At 37.9% G+C, this 20,760-nt stretch overlaps 1 protein-coding gene across 1 annotated transcript in view; it reads left to right on the top strand.

Annotated features, from left to right (window-relative positions):
* Positions 1-20,760, top strand: part of PREP (prolyl endopeptidase) — a gene marked incomplete at its 5' end in the record, with an annotated part of 86,320 nt that overhangs the window by 46,440 nt on the left and 19,120 nt on the right. Inside the window, 2 exons of the mRNA XM_084202452.1 lie at positions 275-472; positions 4,031-4,134. Coding sequence (XP_084058578.1) covers positions 275-472; positions 4,031-4,134 — 302 coding nt within the window. The remainder of the gene's footprint in view (positions 1-274; positions 473-4,030; positions 4,135-20,760) is intronic.

Raw genomic sequence — 20,760 nt, 5'->3', positions numbered from 1 at the left:
AATGCATAAGCATATTGATTAAGCAATTCTTTATTCCTGTGTCTGCATAAATTAACTTTAAGCAGCATGGTTAATGCATTTCCAGAAAATGTCAGACTTTATTTTGGGTTCATTTACAAAGATTTAAGAGTTAAAGACAGTGCGTGTCAGAAATTTTGCTGCATGCATTTAGGTATGCTAAATGCATAGGATCAGAGTATGTCTGATTGTTTTCTTTCTTACTTTTTTAAATTGTATTTTCTGTGGCTTTGTTTTTCTTTTCCATTCTGTGCAGAATGGGTTGCTTGTGTGAGGTCCAATTTCCTGGTTTTGTGCTACCTGCATGATGTGAAGAATATCCTGCAGCTTCATGACCTAGCCACTGGTGCACATCTCAAGACTTTTCCCCTAGAAGTTGGTAGTATTGTGGGATATAGTGGCCAAAAGAAGGACACTGAAATATTCTACCAGTTTACTTCCTTTTTATCTCCAGGTAAGATTTTTTTTTTGTCTCGTGTTATTGTTTCTTTTCCCAAGAACAGTGTCTTTCTCATTTTCTGTCATTTAGTAGTTATTTGGTATATTGGTATGAAACTGCTTCCACCCATGTTAGCAGTGATTGCTCACCAGAAAATGTATCAGTCTTTGATCCATCAAGCCAAAATAATGTACCTTCTAGTATTGAGAGACCTGCATTAAGAGTCAAGACTGACTTGTACTGGAGATAAAATTGTAGCATTCTCACAGTTCTTGCTCAAACAGCAAGACAGAAGGCGAAAAACTCAGTAAAAGATAATTGTTAATGTGTTTAATGTGATTTTTAATCACAATTTTAAAGAACATTATATTAATAAAAGCCACAGAAAATTGTTCTCTGATAGTTTTATGATTCATTTATGCATAGCCTTATTTGAGCATCCTTACTGTCTGTCCTTATAGTATTTGGTGTTGTTGGATTGCTGGAGGAATCAACTTTGTACAGTCCTGCAAAGCTGGAGCTGTCCAAAGCATTACATAATACAGGTGTGGCAAAATAAATATTCTAGGATTTTGCTTAGGAAGGGAGTTTCTATGCCGTTGTCAATCTAGTATATGACAAGAAAATACTGTTCACTCTTTTTTTTTTTCTTTCTGTATGGCCCAGACAATCAATACCTAATACAAGATGGGATTCAAATATGAAGGTTTCAGCATCTTTATCTCCTCCCATGGTTTTGTATCATAAGGGGAAAAAAAATGTGCTTATAGCATCGTACCTATGTTTTTGCTTGTTTCAGTTAGAGCACAGCAACATTACATTGTGAAATCGCTGTAAATTACTTTTGATAATTGCTGGTTTTGCTAGAAAGGAGTATGTCAAATTATCAAAATTAGGTTTCAATCTTAGCAGATAAGAAGTGTGATGAATTGCCCACTGTCTTACTGTTTACATAAACAGAAATATGATATATTTGATATGATCTATTTTCAGTTCTTCTTTTAAACAACATTAAGATTGTTGCAGCCATTGGAACTGGAGAGTAACTTGAGGACACTCATGCATTTATCTCTTAATTTTGTCCAGCTGGATGGTTCATAGTTGAGTTGCCCACGCTGTGGGCCAGAAGTTGCCAGTTTTACAGGCCTGCACCATTCATCTCAGCTTATCCAACAGAGTCTCTGCAGCTGCTAAAAATGTGTAGGGGAATAGCCCAGATCTGTTTTAGCCTGTGGCTTTCCAGCTGGCCAGCAATAGCTGCTCTCACTGCCTGGTGGTTGCTTAGGCAGATTATTTTTCTCCTTTTCATTGATTTCCGTAGCATCTACAAAGAATTCACTATGGCATAGCTCTGTTAACTGGGGCAGAGTGACCTGGAATCTGGAAGAAAAAGGGGAGGTAAGAAATGTGGGTAGTCTGTATGAGGATAAAGAAGGAATGAGAAAAGTAGACCAGGGAGGTAATTTTTAGGTTGGTTTATTTTAGTTTGTGTGCAACCTCTGTTCACCTCATCAGTGGAATAATCATACAAAAGGTATGGGACTGATCCTTGGTTAACCTAAATATTCCTACTTTACTATCAATATAATTTGCACCTGTATTAGGTTGGACTATTCTTTTTTTTCTAATGAGAAACAAATTAACATACTTGTGTTTAATACCTACAACAAAAGTAATAATAACCATATATATGAAATAATGAGTAAAGGGGTTCTAAACCCATATATGCTGACACCATAAAATAATTTCTGTTATTCCCTGAAAAATATGGTTATCCCTGCTGTTCACTCTGGTCTGATGCCTAGGTGACCACTGGCATTTTGCGTTTATTTAGTACCCAGCAAAACAGTGAAAAATACTACAATTTTTTTTTATATTAACTGCTGTGACACTAAAAATACAACAGAACAAGAGATGCAGTAGAAGGGGTTGAATTGCATATTAGTGTAACATTAGGTTGATTTGCTCTGGAAATGCAGTCTGTGACTGTGCTTGTTCTTCATCATGTGGTTTGCTAAGATGTGGGAATTCTGCTCTGTGTGCAGTGTTCGCCAGTACATTGCCCAGTTTGGGCAGCTGCCTGTGTGTGTCAAACAGCTGCTCTGCTGTTGCTGCCTGGAGGGCTTTACACTGAACTTCCACATCATTTTCTGGATCCTGATCTTTAAGGGAAATGCTGCCTTAATGCTGGTTTGGACCTATCAACCTGATTAGGTTTGCTGTGTCGTTTTGTGTTAAATAAAAAATAATCCCAGCAAATGAGGGTAGTCCTACTTTTAGTCCCCTGTTAATTCACTGTTATGGAAAAAGGCTTTATCAATTGCTAGAAATGTTTGTTTACATCTGCATTTGTTTCCCAGTCTCTATCTTCCTGATTTTCCAGTCTATAAAACTAACTTAAAGAGGCAATTCCCTGATATGTTTCCTCATTATTTCATGTTTTAGTCAGTATGAATTTTATAGTTATAATCTCTGTTGTAATTACTTCTGTTTCCTGAATGTATCTATAATGTACACAATACATCAGGATTTCAATCAAGACCTGTCCACCTTGGTTAACTCTATTACATTGAGGATCCCAGTAGAGTGCTTACTGCCATACCTTTTGCTGTTCTTTGCCCTCATATATGTTCCAAATTTTGCAGGGACCAGCTTGTTGTAAAGGAGAAAAACAAAGAATAATTAACACTCATGTTAGTTTATGTATCACATGTATCTGTAGTGCAGGCATGAATATTAGGATTTTTTAGTATGTTAACCAATGTGCAAACATAGTCATGTATGACACATACTCAAATGTTATTAGGGTTGAATGACAGGAAATATGTTCTATAGTTTAAATGCAAAATTGTTCTTTGTTAGTCACACATCTGTGTAGTGTCTAGATAGCTGCATTCCCTGTGATTCAGCTTCTGCTGCAACCTAGAAGTTCTGTACTATTTATACATAGGTTTTCTCATGGGCACAATCCTTTGGAAATCATACACACAACTCAAGTGAAGGTGTCTTCAAACTTGCAGGATCAAGATGTAAGAAAAGCTACTCAAGACCAGGTTTTATTCAGTTCCATAGGTAACCTGTGCTAGTCTGCCACAAGTTCAAGTGGGTGTTTAGGTCTTTCTGTTATCTGGGCCATTTGAATTTTAATTTCAAATATTTTATCATAAGGAGAAAATTGTTGACCTTGATGTATTTATTCTCAGTCTGGTGAATGTAAAAGGGCGTGTTTTAAATTTGACTTTACATTTCTTTCTTGTAACATTATTGTTTTTAATAAGTCCTTTCTAACTTGATGTGAATGGGTTTTTTCCCCCTATTTTGCTTAGCCCCCCGTCTTTGTGTGAGCGGTGAGAATGATTCTTTCTGCACAGAAAGCCTTTGCACCCTCCCTAGATGAAATGCATACATGTAAATGTTAAACTGTATAACAAATGAAAAAATATGTCCAAAACTGATGAACCCTGCTGAGTTACCTTTCCCATTCATGACTCCATCACAGTGCCTAAACTGGCATCTTTTTAATGATGGGTGTACACTAAGATGACAAGCTTGCATTTATATTCTGTATTTTAGGTATTATTTATCACTGTGATCTGACCAAAGAGGAACTGGAGCCAAGAGTTTTCCGAGAAGTGACTGTTAAAGGATTTGATCCTTCGGTTTACCAGACAATTCAGGTAATAAACATGAACCCTGCCATCTTGCTCTAATCACCTATGCAGGAGCTCAAGACAGCTGGACTTAGGTATTGGTGAGGAGGTTGCTTTAGAACTATGCTTTGGTTTTGAACTGGATGCTACTGTAGGTGCTCTAAAGGCTCAGACCAGTATCTCAGTGTGGTAGTTTGGAGACTCCTTTGGAGGTGCCTGTTACACATAGTGAAGGTATATGAGAATTAGCGAAATTTAAGGTTTATAAAGTTAAGAGAAATTACTTCAGTGGAAAACATTGTAAGCTACAGATCATATGGAACAGGTTCAGGAAGATACAGGATTCTTTATAGACAACTGCTTTGACCTCATAACAAGTATTGTTACTAAAAAGATTATACAAAATGCACATTTTAAGTAGTAAATGATCTTTCTACTAAGCACAGCTTTACTGAGACCCTGATAAAGTACTATGCCCTGGTCAGGACTTTTAAGACAGGTACGGAACTTGTAGGGAGAGTTTGTGGAAACTTGTTGAAATCATGGAATCGTTTAGGTTGAAAAAGACCTTTTGAGAGGAAATCCAACCATAAACCTAATATTGCCAAGTCCATCACAAAATGTGTCACTAAGTGCCCATGTAATTGTCTTTTAAAAACATCCAGGGATAGTGACTCAAGTGAAACCATTAGGGGTCTAGAAAAACAGTCATTATATTGGGATGCCTAGTATATTTAAGGCCTGCAATTTATAGAATAAATATTGGATAGTGGGTTCCTTTTTTTTATATGTAGGATGTTTCCGTCTTCTGACTGAGAGTAAGAATGGAATAGAGGCTTTTTCTTTCTATAGACAAAGACATAACTAAGTCTAGTGCCAAAAGTAGAACTTCAGTAAGCTTAGCCTGCAAAAAGGTGAAATTATGTAGAAGGTAAGCAACATAAAGCCATGTGACAGCACAGCTTGGTGTCTTCGAAAAGAGATTAGATACTTCTTTTAATATCTTATTTTTAATTTTGCCTCTGACACATGCCAAGGCACATTCTATAAAAGCATAAAGACAGTACTATGTGTGCATGAGGTGGTTGTAAACAGTCCCATCTGTTTGTCTCTGCATCTCCAGACAGTGGTAGAGAGCAATTTGCTGGAAATGTTATCACAGAGAATGCATTTTTGCTGCTTCACTCAAATTCATTAAAGGTCTTCCTCAGGATAACTTTAGGGCAGAATGAGCTGGATCAAAAAAAGAAAACTGCATTCTCTTTAGGAAAGAACTTGGTACAATTGTGATGCTGCCATCAAACCCAGAAGGATAATAATGAAACACAAATACCCATGTAATTAAAAAGCGTATAGAAGAGGTTGCTGTAAATTAGAAATAATGGGTTTTTTTCAATATTATGTATTTTTAATGTAAATCAAATTTTCTAAAATAAATTTCTGGAAAAATAAAATCTCGTTTTACACTTAAATCAATTTCATGCTAAATTAAGGTAGAACAGTAGTACAAATAATTTCAAGGAGGAAGCATGCTGTTGCTATGCCCTTGGAAACCTTCATTTTTTAAAGCACTGGCAGAGATTCAGTGCCAGGCTGTAATGTGGTTGAAGTCAGTATCACTGTTTCCGGTTTTCTCCTTTCTCCGCTTCTGCTCACTTCCAGCTCTAGGGAAATGTGACCTGTGTAGTTACACTGGGATCAGTGCTTATAAAGAGCACTCTTTGCTCACCAGTCATCCACTTTTGCCTTACACCAACAAATTATCTCAGTATGGCAACCTCTTGGAAATTAGTTTTTGATATCTTTCATTCAGATCCATGGAGAAATCTCAGCTGAGCTGTGAAAAAGGCTGTTTGTCAAGGCCAGGGCTGGGACTGCCTGCTCAAGTGTGTCATAACTGAGCCTGTCAGGGCTGCACAGGTCAGATGGACTCCTGTCTTTGTTTCCATTTGTGTGGTCCCACTTAGAGCCTTGATGATGCTTCTGCTTGGAGGAGGGAAGGGGGATGGAAGGGTATCAAAACAGAATATAAAAGGCTGTCAGCCTAAATGAATACACAGCCATTTCAAAACACAGGCAGCATTACAGGGAACTGTGAAAAAAAATCTAAAATAACAATGCAAGAAATATACTGAATGTAGGCAAACCCTGATTATTATAGGAGAATGAACAATGGTGCAGAATCTATTTAATAATTTTAATTTCCATCAGAATTACGAAGTAGTAAAGGATAATGTTGCTGACTGTCCTAATCCATGTCCTTAATGAAAGGCAGGTCTCCTGCCAAGGTTCTTTCTTTATTCTCATATACCTGAAGAGATACCTACTAATACTAGCAATCTTCCCAGCTTTGCTGTGTAGCATATATGAAACTGTAGTGAGTTGTTCTTTAAAAGTCTTTGAATATAACAGGGTCAAGATCTGAACTGAAATGTAAGGTGTCACATGTATATGAAAACTGAATTAATGGCAGTTGGAAAATTGCCACAGTGCCTGTTTTTGGTCTTTCAGATCCAATCTACAGTATTTGATATATGTTGCAAAGTGCAGGGGTAGACTAGATATAAAGTTTACTACACTAAGAAAATTTGTGGTAGAGCTGCTGCTTTTTTTGTACCTAGGGTTAAGATCTTATCATTTTACAGGGCAAACTAAGAGCAAATTAGCCAACTTGCACTGAAGGGAGATCTGTTTCAACACACCTGTATTTTGCACCAGGGTGGGAGCATGTTTGTAAGTTATTGGCTCCATGTGACACCCTGCAAGTGTAGTCTAGTTTATTGTGCTGTAGCTGGTACTTACGTCCTTACCTTGAAAGACTCTGTGACCTTCATGAAAAAGTCACACTGTTTAAAATGCTTGCTACACATAAAAAATGTATCCTGGCTGCTTTTGTTAAATGACACATTAAGTTGTATTAATTACTCTTCCTTTGCCAAGCACTTCTTGAAATTTGTTTTTTCTTCCCTGCGTACCTCCATCTATCACAATGACAGACTTTTCCAGGAAATAGCCTGGGGTGGGCTTAACAGAAGGAAAAGACACTTTTACAGGAACTTAAAGACAGCACTTGCCCTAAGATGTTTACTGTGTTAATAACTCAACTGTTGCTTTAAATAAAAGCATTTTATTTAACTAAAAGTATTTTATCTCTGTAAAGTTGCCAACTATGTTCTTATATGCCTCTCCATGTTAGCACCTCACAGTGACACTTAATCATGGATAAACAGTTGTCTGGTGTGGCTCACAGCACACCTACTTTTAGGCTGATGTGTAGGCTTTTAAGTGTTAAAATTGCAACAATAAAAATGTTGATTGGCTCCTCTTACCATTCTTTGAGTACCCTCCAGTACTTAAAATACTTTGAGATGAACCAAAAATAGATGTTGGCTATTGATAGATGCACTTTGGATTAGCTTTTGCAAAAGGTGAAATTCATAACACAACTTGGTTTACAACTTAGTTTGATTAAAAAAGCAGCTGCTGTTTAGATATTGCAGCACAGATGCAAGAAGCACAGGTCTTAAAAAAGATATTTCTCTTTATGCTGGAATGAATTTCCACCTTTCTTTTGCAGAAATTATTTTTGCATGTGAAGTAATTTTCATGAGAATTTTATTCTTTTCTTGCTCACTTTCACTCCCATCACTAAGCTCTTGCAGTACTGATTTCAAGTTATGAGGCATTGGTAGGGAAAATTTGTCTACAGTCATTCTCATTCCAAGTGGAACTTTACACCATACAGTTTGGCACAGTGATTAATCTCTGCTTCAGGAAAATACAACACTGAGAGAAGATGAGTCAGGCTTGAGATTGACTGGCAGAGAAACTTGTGCCCAGCACCTGCCCATGCTATTCCTGGATCTTGCTGTTGCTGGTGGTATCATTCCATGAGCATTAGATTCCCTCGTTAATATAAAAATAACAGAGGAAAGCAGTGTCCTCTGAAAACTGTAGTAAGCTCAACCTGCTAAGCAATGCAAGAGCTGATACTATAATTAATCTCTGCTTTTTTTAGTGTGGTTATAGAGATGGTCTTAACATAGTTTTTTTCCCCCTTACCCACATATATATCACAGAATCAAAGAATGGTTTGAGTTGGAAGGATTTCAAAGATCATAAAGATCATCTAGTTCCAACCCCACTGCCATGAGCAGAGGCATCTTCTGCTAGACCAGGTTGCTCAAAGTTCCATCCATCCTGGCCTTGAACACTTGCAAGGATCATGCATCCACATCTTCACTGGGCAACCTGTTCCAGTGTCTCACCACACTCACAGTAAAGAGTTTATTCATAATTTCTTATCTAGACTTTCTGTCCTGCAGTTTAAGCCCATTTCCTTTTTTCTATTGCAATATGTCCTTGTAAAAAGTTCCTCTCCAGTTCTTTTATAGGACCCTCTTAGGTACTGGAAAGCCACAATTAGGCTACCCCAGAGCCTTCTCCTGAGCAACCCCAACTTTCTCAGCCTGTCTTCATAGGAGGGGTGCTCCAGCCCTCTGGTCATCTTTGTGTATCTGCTCTGGTCCTTCTCTGACATGTCAGTGTCCTGCATATGTTGGGCACCCCAGAGCTGGATGCAGTGCTCCAGGTGGGGCCTCACCAGAGTGGTGACCTGCTGGCCGCGCTTCTTCGGATGCAGCCCTGGACACAGTTGGCTTTCTGAGCTGTGAGTGCACATTGGCTGGGACACGTTGAGTGTCTGGTCTGCCAACACCCTAAGTATTTCTCCTCAGGGCTGCTCTCAGTCCACTTCCACCCAGCCTGTATTTGTGTCGATCCAAGTGCAGGAATTTGCGCTTGGCCTTGTTGAACTTCATGAGGTTCACACAGTCCCACCTCTCAAGCCTGCCATGGTCCCTCTAGTTAACATCCCTTCCCTCCAGCATGTCCACTGCCCTGCACAGCTTAGTGCCAACCAACTTGCTGAGGATACTCTCAATCCACTGTCCATTTTGCTGACAAAGGTGTTATGCAGCACCAGCCCAAATGCCAACTCTATTGACCAGAACTCGAGTGTGACTTTCTATATTAATAGATCACTGTAAGTTGTAAGATCATTTAAATCTATCTGCTGAGACAAAGCACTCATACCAGAGAACTGAAGGCATGTACTTGCAACTGATTCTGAGCAGAGACAAATAATTTTCCCCTTTTCTACAGAGGAGTAAGTAATTTTGGCATAATTTTCATCCCTCTCCTAAGAATCCATTACAACCAAAAAGGAATTGATTTTTGAAGAGTTGGACTTGCTTTCTTCTCACAGTGTTTGGGTTTGAATCCTGCCTTGATCTCATGGGATGGGAGGATAGAATTAATGCTTGGGGAAAACAAGTTGCTTATTGTTGTTTGTTTCTGTTTTATTCCTTTTATTTCCTTGAGGTTTTGTATTGCAGTAAGGAAGAAAATGAGTTCAAGAAGCTTTGGACAATACTTCCAGGCACATGGTGTGACTCTTGGGGATAGTCCTCTGCAGGCCTAGGAGTTGGACTCAATGATGCTTGTGGATCCCTTCCAACTAAGCATATTCTATCATTCTGTGAAATATTGGTGGGAAGAAGGAATGTGACAAACACCACAGTTTTAGTGCTTGCCACAGACACCTGCTCTCTTGCAGAGGGGAAATAAGCTTTGAGCCACTTCTTTCAGAGCTCCCAGGAAGGAGGTTGAAAGCTTTGGCTCTGATCTCACCTAGTGCTTTGGCACCAAGGCACCAGTCTCACTCTGGAGGACATCAACAAAATCACAGTGACAACTGTGACAGCATTGGCAGGTTGCCTGTGGAATATAATATCTTATACCCTTGGCATGTGATTGTTACAAACACCACATCAGTCTGCCATTACCTCTTCTAATTGGAGGTCAGTGAAGAAACACTGAAACATTGAAAATGTAGTGCTCTAGTTTAAAGGCCCTTGCAGTTCTTGAAAGCCAAGAGATTGTATATTAAATATGTTAAATATTTGCAGCCACATTACACTCCTTTTTAAGGGAGGAAATTGTCAGAATCAAGTACTTTACATCTAGATAGAGTATCAAGAGATGGATTTCCTATGATGACCTTAAATCCTCTTGAACTTTGAAATCCATATGTTGGAGTAGCAGAATAGCAGTTAGCTCTACATCCATTATAATTTAAGTAGCCCCATCAAATGCAATTCAGATATTCTTTAGGTATATGGAGTAGGAACCACATTTCTCTATTCCAGATAAGAGGATGAAGTGATAGACTTTGCATTACTTTCTTCACCAATCCAGTTCAAATCCTATTTTAAGGTCTAAATGTCTGTATTTGTTCTATCCCCTTCTTATATACCCTGGGGATTGATGCATAGTTTAGAAAGTTGGGAGCTTTTGTTTAGCAGAATGCAGAACAATGGAAATGTGGTTTGGGATGCAGGGAAGTGCAAAACTTGGCGTAGGAAGAGTTAGCACACTACTGACCACACAATGTGGGAAGTAACACAAATTTTTTTAAATAATATTCCCTGAGTTCATTTGTATTGTTATATAGGTTTTGAGATTCAACAGTTCCATGGTTTTAATAGTAAATTGTTTATTTTTCTGTTGAGTGTGTAGGGAGCTGGAAAGCTTCTTAAAGTGGAAGTGTCTGTAGAACTGCCATGCTCTAGACTTTATAAAAACGTTCATTTGTTTCAAGCATGCAAGAGAAGTGATTGCTTAGTAGTTTAACTAAAGCTCATTATGAAATACTATTCCTGTACCTTACTCGGTAGAAGTTTTGTCTGAACTTGCAGTGGTTTGTTTTCCACTAGTTTTTTAGTTTCTAGTTTTTCTAGGTTTGTTTTCTGGTGAAGGGAGATGTTAGTTGGCTTACTTAATCCCAAGCTGCATTCCACACTCTCTCAGAACTCCTTAAAACGCAAGGTGAAATAGCACGGCACGGACTGAAACAGACTGTAAGTGTTAAACATAGTGTTTCTAGTGAATTGAATTCCTCTTTGCACCCAGGAGTTTTAAACAAGAGCTTAAGGAATTGTAGTAGAGCTTAAAGGATTGCCTCACATGTCTTAAATGATTGCATTGTTGGTTGTGAATAAAAAATAGTTTTGATTTTTACAGTAAATGGGAAAATACCTTTTGCCATCAAAAAGATTTAAAAAATCATTCACTCAGGCATTTTAAATAAACACACTTGTTGAAGTCTTCAGGAACCTCAATAGGTAGATTCTTTGCTGATATAGAGATATTATAATGTTTGGAGTTTGTCTTCTTTCTAAAAAGTGACTGAAGAATTTCTTCCCTTCTGTTTTTCCTGGAGCTTTCATATTCATTCCTCTGATTGAACGCACCTCCACTAATTAAGCATGAACACATTGCTATTTTAATTAACTCTCTTACTCACAGGATAAGTAAGAATTCTGTTTAATGTTCCTCAGTGGGAATCTACTTCCAGCTTTTCTTCTCCCACTTGTATAGGCTTATCAGTGTTATTTCTCAAAGGTAGTGAATATTATTAACTTTGTTCTACAGGAACAGAAACATTCAGGATGAAATTTGTCCATGGCTTCACACTGGTGAGGTGTTGCTCTGGGGATATTGTTTGCTGTTCTGATGGCAGTGGTTTGCTCATCCTCAGAGTTGAGTTTCCAGATGTGGTTTGAAAACCTAATCAAGATGTTTATTAAAATCTTACCCAAATAGTTCAGAGAACTTCAGCATCAATAAAAAGCCCCCCTCTTGATACGTCTAATAGTAATAAAGGCTAACAGCACAGTCTTTTGATCATTATAGTGTTTGTGTGTCTTGTATAGTGCAGATTGAATGGCCAATACCATCCATGGTAGAGGGTCAAACACAGAATGGTTCCACAGAAAAAAATGCTCTAAAGCTTTTTTATAGCTGTTTATTTATTTCTTAAACCAAATAGTCATAAAAATGGGAAATTTCAGCATAGTCCTCTACTGAAAGAAAAAAGTGATAGCTGCCCCTTTTCTCACTAAGAGGATAAATGTGAAACTTTGTCATGCCAGCATTGTTCAGAATGAGAATGCTCCTCTGCAGAATGGAATATTTCTATCCATCTGCCCACCCATCATTTTGCCTCATGGAGCCTGGCTGGTGGGGTGGGGTTTAATTGTGATGATAATGCTGTATTGAGGACAGCTTGCTCTGGGACCACAATCATAAGTTTTATTCAGCTGGCAAAAGATCATTAGATGATTGCAGTTGTCAGTCATCACTGGTGTAGGCCAGCATTCGAGCCGCTGACCTAGCAGGGAGACACATTGACTGCCTTTACTAGGCCTCCAAGAAAACCAGACTTTTCTGGTTGTATTTTTCAGTACTGTGCTAGCAGTGTCATCTAAGTGTAGTTAATAGTCATTAGGTTTCCTAGGAAGGGAATTTGTTCTTTGGAAGAGTTATATACCCAGGTATGTAGCTGTCTGTGCCAAAGGACAATGTTTTAATTCAAACAAATTTCCAGAACAGTAGCAATTATAGTCATTTATTTGTTAGTGAGGCTCATCTTACTTGAAAATAAAATATTGAGCACTCTGTTAATAGGTGTTTGCACATCTGTGTTATACATATGGGCAAGTTTTAAAAAAAGTTTTTTTGGTTTTAACATTTAAATGTGTAATGCTTCAATTTTTTAACCATTTTCTCAAGTTTAAGTAATACTGATCTGTAATGCAAGTGGTGGATTTTTGAATATATCTCTGTTCTCACCAGCTGTTCCTGTTGGTTTTGTTAAGTGTATAAACTCCCTGGATGACCTTCACATTTCTCAGTTTCATGGTTTTATGAAAGGCAAAAGGCTGTGAGAAGGGAGGCGCTTGTTCTGTTTTAAAGTCTGTCTGCTTCACTTTTGCTTTTGAAGCTTCTCTTCTTGAAATCATATAAAATCTGTATAAGACCAGTCTCAGAAGGTCATCTTATCTATTGGAATCCCAGGAGGTAGGATACTGGTTTTTCCTTCAAGAAGAGAGGAACCAACTTCTGCTGCCCAGCGGGTGACTGCAGCTGTGAACAGAAAAACCTGTAGCAGAGCTGCTGTAATAAACAAGGGGCAAAAAGACTGGGAAAAAGAAGAAACTATCATGGCTGAATGCGTTTGGATGTGGTGGTGACATGGGCATGACTGAGCTGTCATGGGCACTGTGGCAGGTCACTTCTGCCTGTACCCATTCCTGCCTGGTTTCTATCTGCTTTGTGTTCAAAAGCCTTCACACTTCCTAGGCAATCTGTCCCAGGTTCTCTCTGAGTTTCCTGTTAAAAAGCTTTTGCAGGGTATTGTGATACACCACCTAAAGGTCTCGCCTGAATTCCCTTCTTGAGTTTGAAATGCATTGCTTTGTGTCCCTAACTGCCATGGAAGGTTCATGCAATTGGTTCTCTTCAGGTTACAGCCAACTTATGCAGATTTAAAAGACTGACACTGTGTCCCTCAATTTTATTTTCTTTTTGACTAAAACCAATCTAAACAAAAGAAAAATCTACACTCTGTTCAGTTTCTCTAGTGGATTGTATTTCCTGGCCTCCTATCACTCTGCATCCTCTTCCTGGAATCTGTTTGGATGCTCAGCATATGGTATGCCATGGTTTCAGCTGAACACAGCACTCCAGCTGAGGCTTTACAAATGTGAATGCAGCAGGAGGGGTTACTTCATAACACATTGTGGGTCAGAATTTGGTTTATATGTCCTCATGTAGGGTTTGCCTTTTCCCTAACAATTCATTGTTCAAGTTCAGTTTGGCATGTCTACATCTCCAAGATACTTTTCTAAATTACTTTTTAGTGAGTTGTTCACTGTTCTTTATGTGATTGCATCTGTCAGGTTATGTAGTATGTTGTAATTCTGGCCTTGCTGGATTGCATTTTACTATTTCAGGTAGTTTTGGCTTCTCTTTCTTACTCCTTCCAAAAAGGACTCCCTTGTCCCCTCTTTTCTGCAGTGTCTCTGTGTTTCCTGGTAGCAATTAAGCTTCACCACAACTCCATACTCCCATTTAAATACTTTGCAGTGGATGCATCTCTTATTCTGAATAGTGTCTCAGTATGCAACTGGGGAACTGGAGTGTTTTCAGAATAGCAGTGGCTCTGGCAGAGCTGGGTAGTTTGTATTTCAGAGTTGCAGGCCTCCAGGCACACCCAAGTTCATAACTAGTTTATGCAGTTATTTATTAGGTTTGGCATTGAACTGTTACAAAGAGTTTTAAGGAGGTAGGGCAGCTGGCAGAGAACAAATCAGAAGGTTGTTGTCCTTTATTGCTTGGTTACTGCAAGACTTAAGAGTCTTAATCATGGGCCACATTCAACAGTGTGCTGGACAGCATGGAAATGCAGATCATCACAGGGCCCTTACCAACCACAGCTTGAAGCAGAACAGAGAAATAAATTACATCTGGAAGGTTGATAATGATAGCTATGCATTAACTACCTAAAGGAGACAAATCCTAATTAGACCTGCTAAAAAATGCAGATAAACTCTTTATATATATATATATATATATATATATATATATATATATACACACACATGTAATCACTGCAGCCCAGTAAAATTATACTTGCTGTCTTCATCCAGGGACAAAACTGCTTGGTGGATTAGGGTTTTTCTTTTTAATTACCATTCATCATCACGGTGGAAAGCAGATTAACAGAGTTGAGAGTGGAAACAACAAATTTCAGATGTTGGTGAGATCTTACATAGACACATGGAAGATGAAAAACCTCTGAAAAATGATTCTGTGTGGCCACTACTTGGAGCAGACTCTGCTATTGAAAGGGAAAAGGGAAGCAAATTATAGCGAGTCTGGTAACCTAAAGTTACAACTCTTGCATTCACTGTGAGCATGATTGCCTTAGACAAGTATGCATATGATCATATAATATTATGAGCAGTTCAGTTTATACTGGGAAAATAATTTCTGCTAAATATCAATGAGGAGATTTTGGAGAACCTCTATTCAGTGTTAGATGGCACAATCATACCTCTTAGTAATACGCTCATGTTGCTGACCGCTTTGAAGGGCATAGCCTCCATTTACTCCATTTATACCAAACACAGAAAAAAAAATTGCGCTAGTAACAGTATGACAGAGCTTTAAAAGCTTAGTCAATGCTTTATCAACAGATTTATTGGGTTGTTTTTTCTTAAATTTGATTCACTGCTGAAAAGACAAGCTAAACATAAAGTGCTTTAATAAGTATCCAGAGGTGCAAAGTTGCAAAATTGTGTAAGCGGAACACATGAGTGGACTCATTCTGCACACCTCTCTTTTTTGTCCTCAGTATGAGAACTGAAGTAGTAAAAACTTAAAAATCACAAAATCTTGGTGCATTCTGAAAGAACATTTTTTGAAGGAAAATAAAGGAAGATAGTTCTTTTTCAGTTCACTTTCTATGCAAAAAACATTTAAATCACTCATTTTCTCTGGGTTTTTGTCTGCTTATGATGCAGCACAAATTCTTCAGTGTGCAATTTTATTAATGATAAGCTACTTTGCATCTTCATTTACCAGTTGATTTGATTTTATCAACACTGCTTAGAGGTATTGATAAAACATTATCTTCCCTTAGATTAATTTTTTCTGCTCTGTCCTTGAGTCATCTCACAGGAGATTTATGGGACATGGGGAGCCTCTAAGAACTATTATTATTCACAGTAACTAGTGTTTCAACTGTGTAGATGAATGTTATAAAGAAAGAGATTATTTCCTTAGTTCCAGCTTCTGTTCTCACAGACAGGGAAAAATTGCTGCATAAATTCTCCCTGACAACTCCCTGAACTGCTTGCTCTTCATCCAATTTGTCAATTATTTTTGAAAGAACCAGTGTACAGAGATCCCTGCTAACAGCTAAAAATAGTCTGGATGCAGAAAAGCTTCAAAACATAATGTCTGAAATCACAGAGTCATATTTTACCGGTAAGGACATCCCTCACTTTTTCTTTCTGCTTACTGGTGGTTTTTGAACTGATAGCACTCATTGTAGTTGATCTGGTGTCGTTAGAAATTTGATCTGTTGATTTATTGAGAGTTGATTATTAGTTGTGGATTATGATACGAGTTTTTTGGCTTTTGCTGTCTTGGTCATGTTTTGCCTGAGAAACAAAAGATTGCTGCAAACTGTCCTTAGTCTTAGGGCTTAAAAAAAAATTTCTTCTTTTGTTACTTGTTTTTGTCTGCCCTGTTCCAAGAGTTATTACAAGGGTGCTTCAGCACACTCCTTGGTGTTCCTGTTATGAAGTCCCTTCAAAGTCTTAGTTTTGACATTTGTCTGGAAACTATACCATCAGCTGAAATTTTGTGATTTTTTCTTGAAGCATTGTTACAACAATGAATGAAAACTCATACTTCTCTTCTGCTTCTTGCTACTCACTGAGTGATTTTTCTTCATTGTACAAATGACTACTCCAAATCTGAAAACAATAGTACTGTCCTCACAGGAAACTGTTGAAATCAATAGCATCTGAACCTTGGAATTATTTTTTCTAAGATAGCACCCAGGTATTTTACAGGACTTTCGTTTTTCCTTGATCATTCTCAAGGGATTTTTTTTCCCCCTTCTGCTACCATTTTGGTGTTTTTTTAGTCATAGGGGCACAAATGAGTAACTTAAATTAAAAGTTTATGTCAGAAAGTAAATTATGTGTAGCTTTAATTTGAGTGAGAAAATGCATATGGAACTGCCTCACAATACTTTTAATGACCTATTTATTTCAGTAAGTACTTTGGAATAAATATTCACAGGAAAGTGATTCAAAACTGATTTGAAACATGCACTGTCTGGTGTAGAAGATCTCTCTTTTCTTTCAAAACAAAAGGTATTAATGAATTTTTAAATATTCTACTAGCCACATGCAGAATTTTTGTAGGTGTTTAGTGATTTATAGCACTTCTGATTTTGGGTACCCAACTTGACATCTGTAAACATGGTATGATTCTTTAAAGAAGAGAGAGCAGAGCCCTCTGAAGTTGCCTGGCCTTTGAAAGTCATGAACAAAGCTTCTTGGCCATGTCAGCAAATGCATGGGTCCTCTTCAGGCTTTGAACAAGCTGACACTTGACATCCCCATTGGCAAAATTGAATTTTTTCTATGCAAGAATTTTTGGGTATAAGCTTACAAGTTAAATTTGAGCACCCTGAACTGTGTAGATGCCCCTACATTAGGGAGAAAATCCAACAGCACTTGTGTTATTTTCCTGAAGCTTGTAAACACTCAGCAGTGAGGCTATGTTGAGATGACCAAGAAAGTTTGAAGCAAGATGGAATCAAAACCAGGGAAGGTGAATTAGCTAGTTACTAGTGAATGTTAGTTAGTTAGCTAGTTTGAGTGAATGCATCTCTCTCATCTCTCAGTGTGTCGGATTAGGTGTGTGCATCTACTAATCATAAAACCATAAATAAGAGTAGTTACTGTGAAGTATTTTGCAAAAAGTAAGTTCTTCCTCTTGCTTACCCCATGGTAAGCTGCCTCTACATTTTTGTTCTTAGAATGTTTCTCATTACAATTTGAACTGATTTCCAGCATGGTAAAAATGAATAGTGTTTATTTTCTAATGCCTACACACTACTGCAGTGAGTTCTCTCTTGTCAAAGCAGTTTACTCGGTGAAGTAAAGCTTGATTTAATGAAAAAAAATGGACTAGCCAGCAGCTGTTATTTATGATTTTATTCATAATGGTGTGCTACTTCCATCAAGACACGCCTTTGTTTGTCTCATGCTATACTGCTTCACAGTAGTACATTTCCTGAATGCATAAACACAGAGGTAATTCAGAAAAGAGACTGTAAATTACAAAGGCCTCTGGGACATTTTTCTGTTTAACATGACTACAGTGTATATTTAAATGAAAAGGTAGATTTATCTGTCTCATATCTGTCTGTCTCTACACTGTACACTTAGTCATCTTCAAGGCAAACTGATGAAAGAAGAGGAATAACTGTACTTGGTAGATTCTAATTATTCTGCTGCAGGAAGCTCTGAGATTGTACTGAAAAGGGCAAAGGATAAACAGAAGAGGCAAGAAGCCTCTCTACAGAACTAGATGATGTGTGGGGATCTCATTGAATCCCATTTACCACTAATGCTTTATATAAGGGGATGATACCTTTTAACTTATATAGAAAAGCAGTTTCTGCCATGCCAGTCTTGCACAATTTCTCATCTTTCACCTGTATTTTTCTTTTGTCTTCCCCTGCATCTTCCCACCACCCTGTGAGATACCTCCCTGCAGTTAGGCAGCTGAACCTGGTAGCAAGGAGACATTTCCTCTAAAAGACCATCTCCTGGCGCTTTGCCTCTGTCAGCATGAGTCTGCTTTTTGTGCCGCTGGGTGGGTGGGTGGTGAAACAATTTCTTCTGAGTGGTTTCTTGATTATTTTCATAGTGCTTTTGCAAATGTCTGTGGTGGGTGTCCTTCTTTCTGAGTTTTACCTGCATGAATTTTTACTGTACTGAGTTACTTTGGCCCCTCTCCAGCTCAGTGTTAAGCAAGCTTTGCAACCCACACAGAATTGCTTTGAAGCTAATTTAAGAGGCTTAAAGAAGATTGATGAGGATTCCCCTCTGAAGAAAGGAAACCTCAGATCCTGTGGATTTACTCTGTAGTGGTAACAGTTCTCTGTTATTTTTCCTGACTTCTGATTCATGTTCTACATAAGAATACAAAAGCTGGTGTTTAGTAAGAGCTGCTTTTACGTGTGGCCATTGTCTGGCTGCCAGAGCTGCCCATGGGGCCACTGCAGATCTTGCACTTGGGTCCTTGCCACTGCTGCAATAAATGGGGAGTTTTGCTTGTGATGTACTATGGTCTTTCACCCCAGACTAATGTTTTGTAAGATCAGAGGTGATGAGGGATGGAAGGGGCTATGGACAGATGGTGTGGAAGGCAGCACATGATTCTGTTTGAATCAGTGAGTTTTCTGCTCTGGCATCTCAAGAGAGGATTTCTCTGTGCCTGCCAGCACTGCCTGTTCAGACTTGCTAGTGTGAGGGCAGGGTCTTTGTGACTTGCCTTCCTGAAGCACCGAGTGTTAGGACTTGTCAGTAGGAGATGTTGCTATGTGGCATTGTTCTGGCACTGTTATCTCTGTACCTAAACATACGTTTGAAAACTTTGATGCCACCATCTGTGAAGCAGGACTTTCTCTAGGGACTGTTCCTTTAAGTTGACTGTTTAGTCACCTTTCAAAGATACTGGTGTAGGTTTTTTGAAACAGTGAACATTTAACAAAGCTTTTGTGACATTTGGCAAAATGTGAGCAATGTTACATGATTCACTATGAATTCCTTATACTTTTCTTCCCCAAATCTCAAAACGTAAATGTTGGTGTCTGATGAGAAATCTTCACTTAACAAGGGAAATACTTTATGTGAAACTGGATGTTTGAAACTCAGTTCCAAGTAGTCATTCCCTGTAGCCCCTGTGCCAGGGATTGCTGGGACTGAACAGTGTATTTTACCTCTCCAGTGCTGTCTGTAACTTTGTGGTGGCTGCAGCAGTGTGTGAGGGCAGCTGCTCTTACCTAAAAGTAGAAAAAAAATGCTAAATCCCACAAAACTGCTAAATCCTGTGTTGGTTTAAAATGAAAAGGAATTATTTCAGAAAAACTGTAAAGGACATATTGGAAAAAATAATTTAAAGGCATTGTTGTGGTGTTAATAAACCTAAATTATTGAACATGAATTTTTAATAAGGAGCATTCCAGCTTGATTTATATGCTGTTTTAGTTGCTCTTTGTAAAATTTTTTGGCATTTCACACAATGGATGTCAGCTAATGACAAGTGTGATTCTTACCTGTTTTTGATCAAGAACACACAGACATGGAAACAATTGCTCTTTCTGGGATGTAATACCTAATCTTGAAAGAGAATCTGGGAGAGATATTACTAGAATAACTAATGGCTTCCGATGAATAATTAGCCTGCTGTGACTTAGGGGGTGTTTTCAAGTCTCAGAAATTAAAGTTTCTACTCATGTATAAAATTCATGTTTTATCTACAGGACATTGCTCTTTCTTGACAAGACAAATTAATCACTTTTTAACTGGATTTTAGTGCTTTGCCATTAATGAGCAAGTCAGACAAATGCTAAAAGATTTGTGAACATTCAGATACTGTTCACAGTTCAAAAAATACATACATTAGACCCAAATGGACAAGAGTATTCTGGATTTGTGTTTTACAGCTGCATTTCAAAACCTGTGTTGAATCTTACCTTAGAAGGTTAATTTTAAATGTGTGAAGGTTTGGGGTTGTTTTTTGTGTAGAAGGATTTTAGGTTTTGTAAAAGCAAGATGATTTCAGGTGCACTTTTCTTATCCAAACAATTATAATTACATACATCTTTTAATCTCTCCATTATATAAATAGATAAAATCGTTCTGAAAGGGAGAAGAAGTAAAACTAAATGCTCATAAGTTGCTGGCGGGTTTAATTTTTAAAAATTGAAGTTTGTATTCAATGTCAGTAATCTTAAGTATTTTTAGTTATGTGGCACAATGTGAGTATACAGACAGATTAGTTTTATTTATTTATTGGGATGATTGTGTCACTTTCTTTAATATTCTAAGGTACTGATTTCATATTTACAAGAGAAGGGCATATTGGATAATTGCCAAAATTATTTTTAGTTCTGTGTGTGAGTATTAATATCTGGCTATGTTATCTCTGTAGATA

The sequence above is a fragment of the Fringilla coelebs genome (assembly GCF_963513975.1).
Source record: "Fringilla coelebs genome assembly, chromosome: 3".
In the NCBI taxonomy this organism is placed as follows: domain Eukaryota; kingdom Metazoa; phylum Chordata; class Aves; order Passeriformes; family Fringillidae; genus Fringilla; species Fringilla coelebs.
The sequence above is the reverse complement of the archived record's forward strand: the minus strand, read 5'-3'. Positions and strand labels throughout refer to the sequence as shown.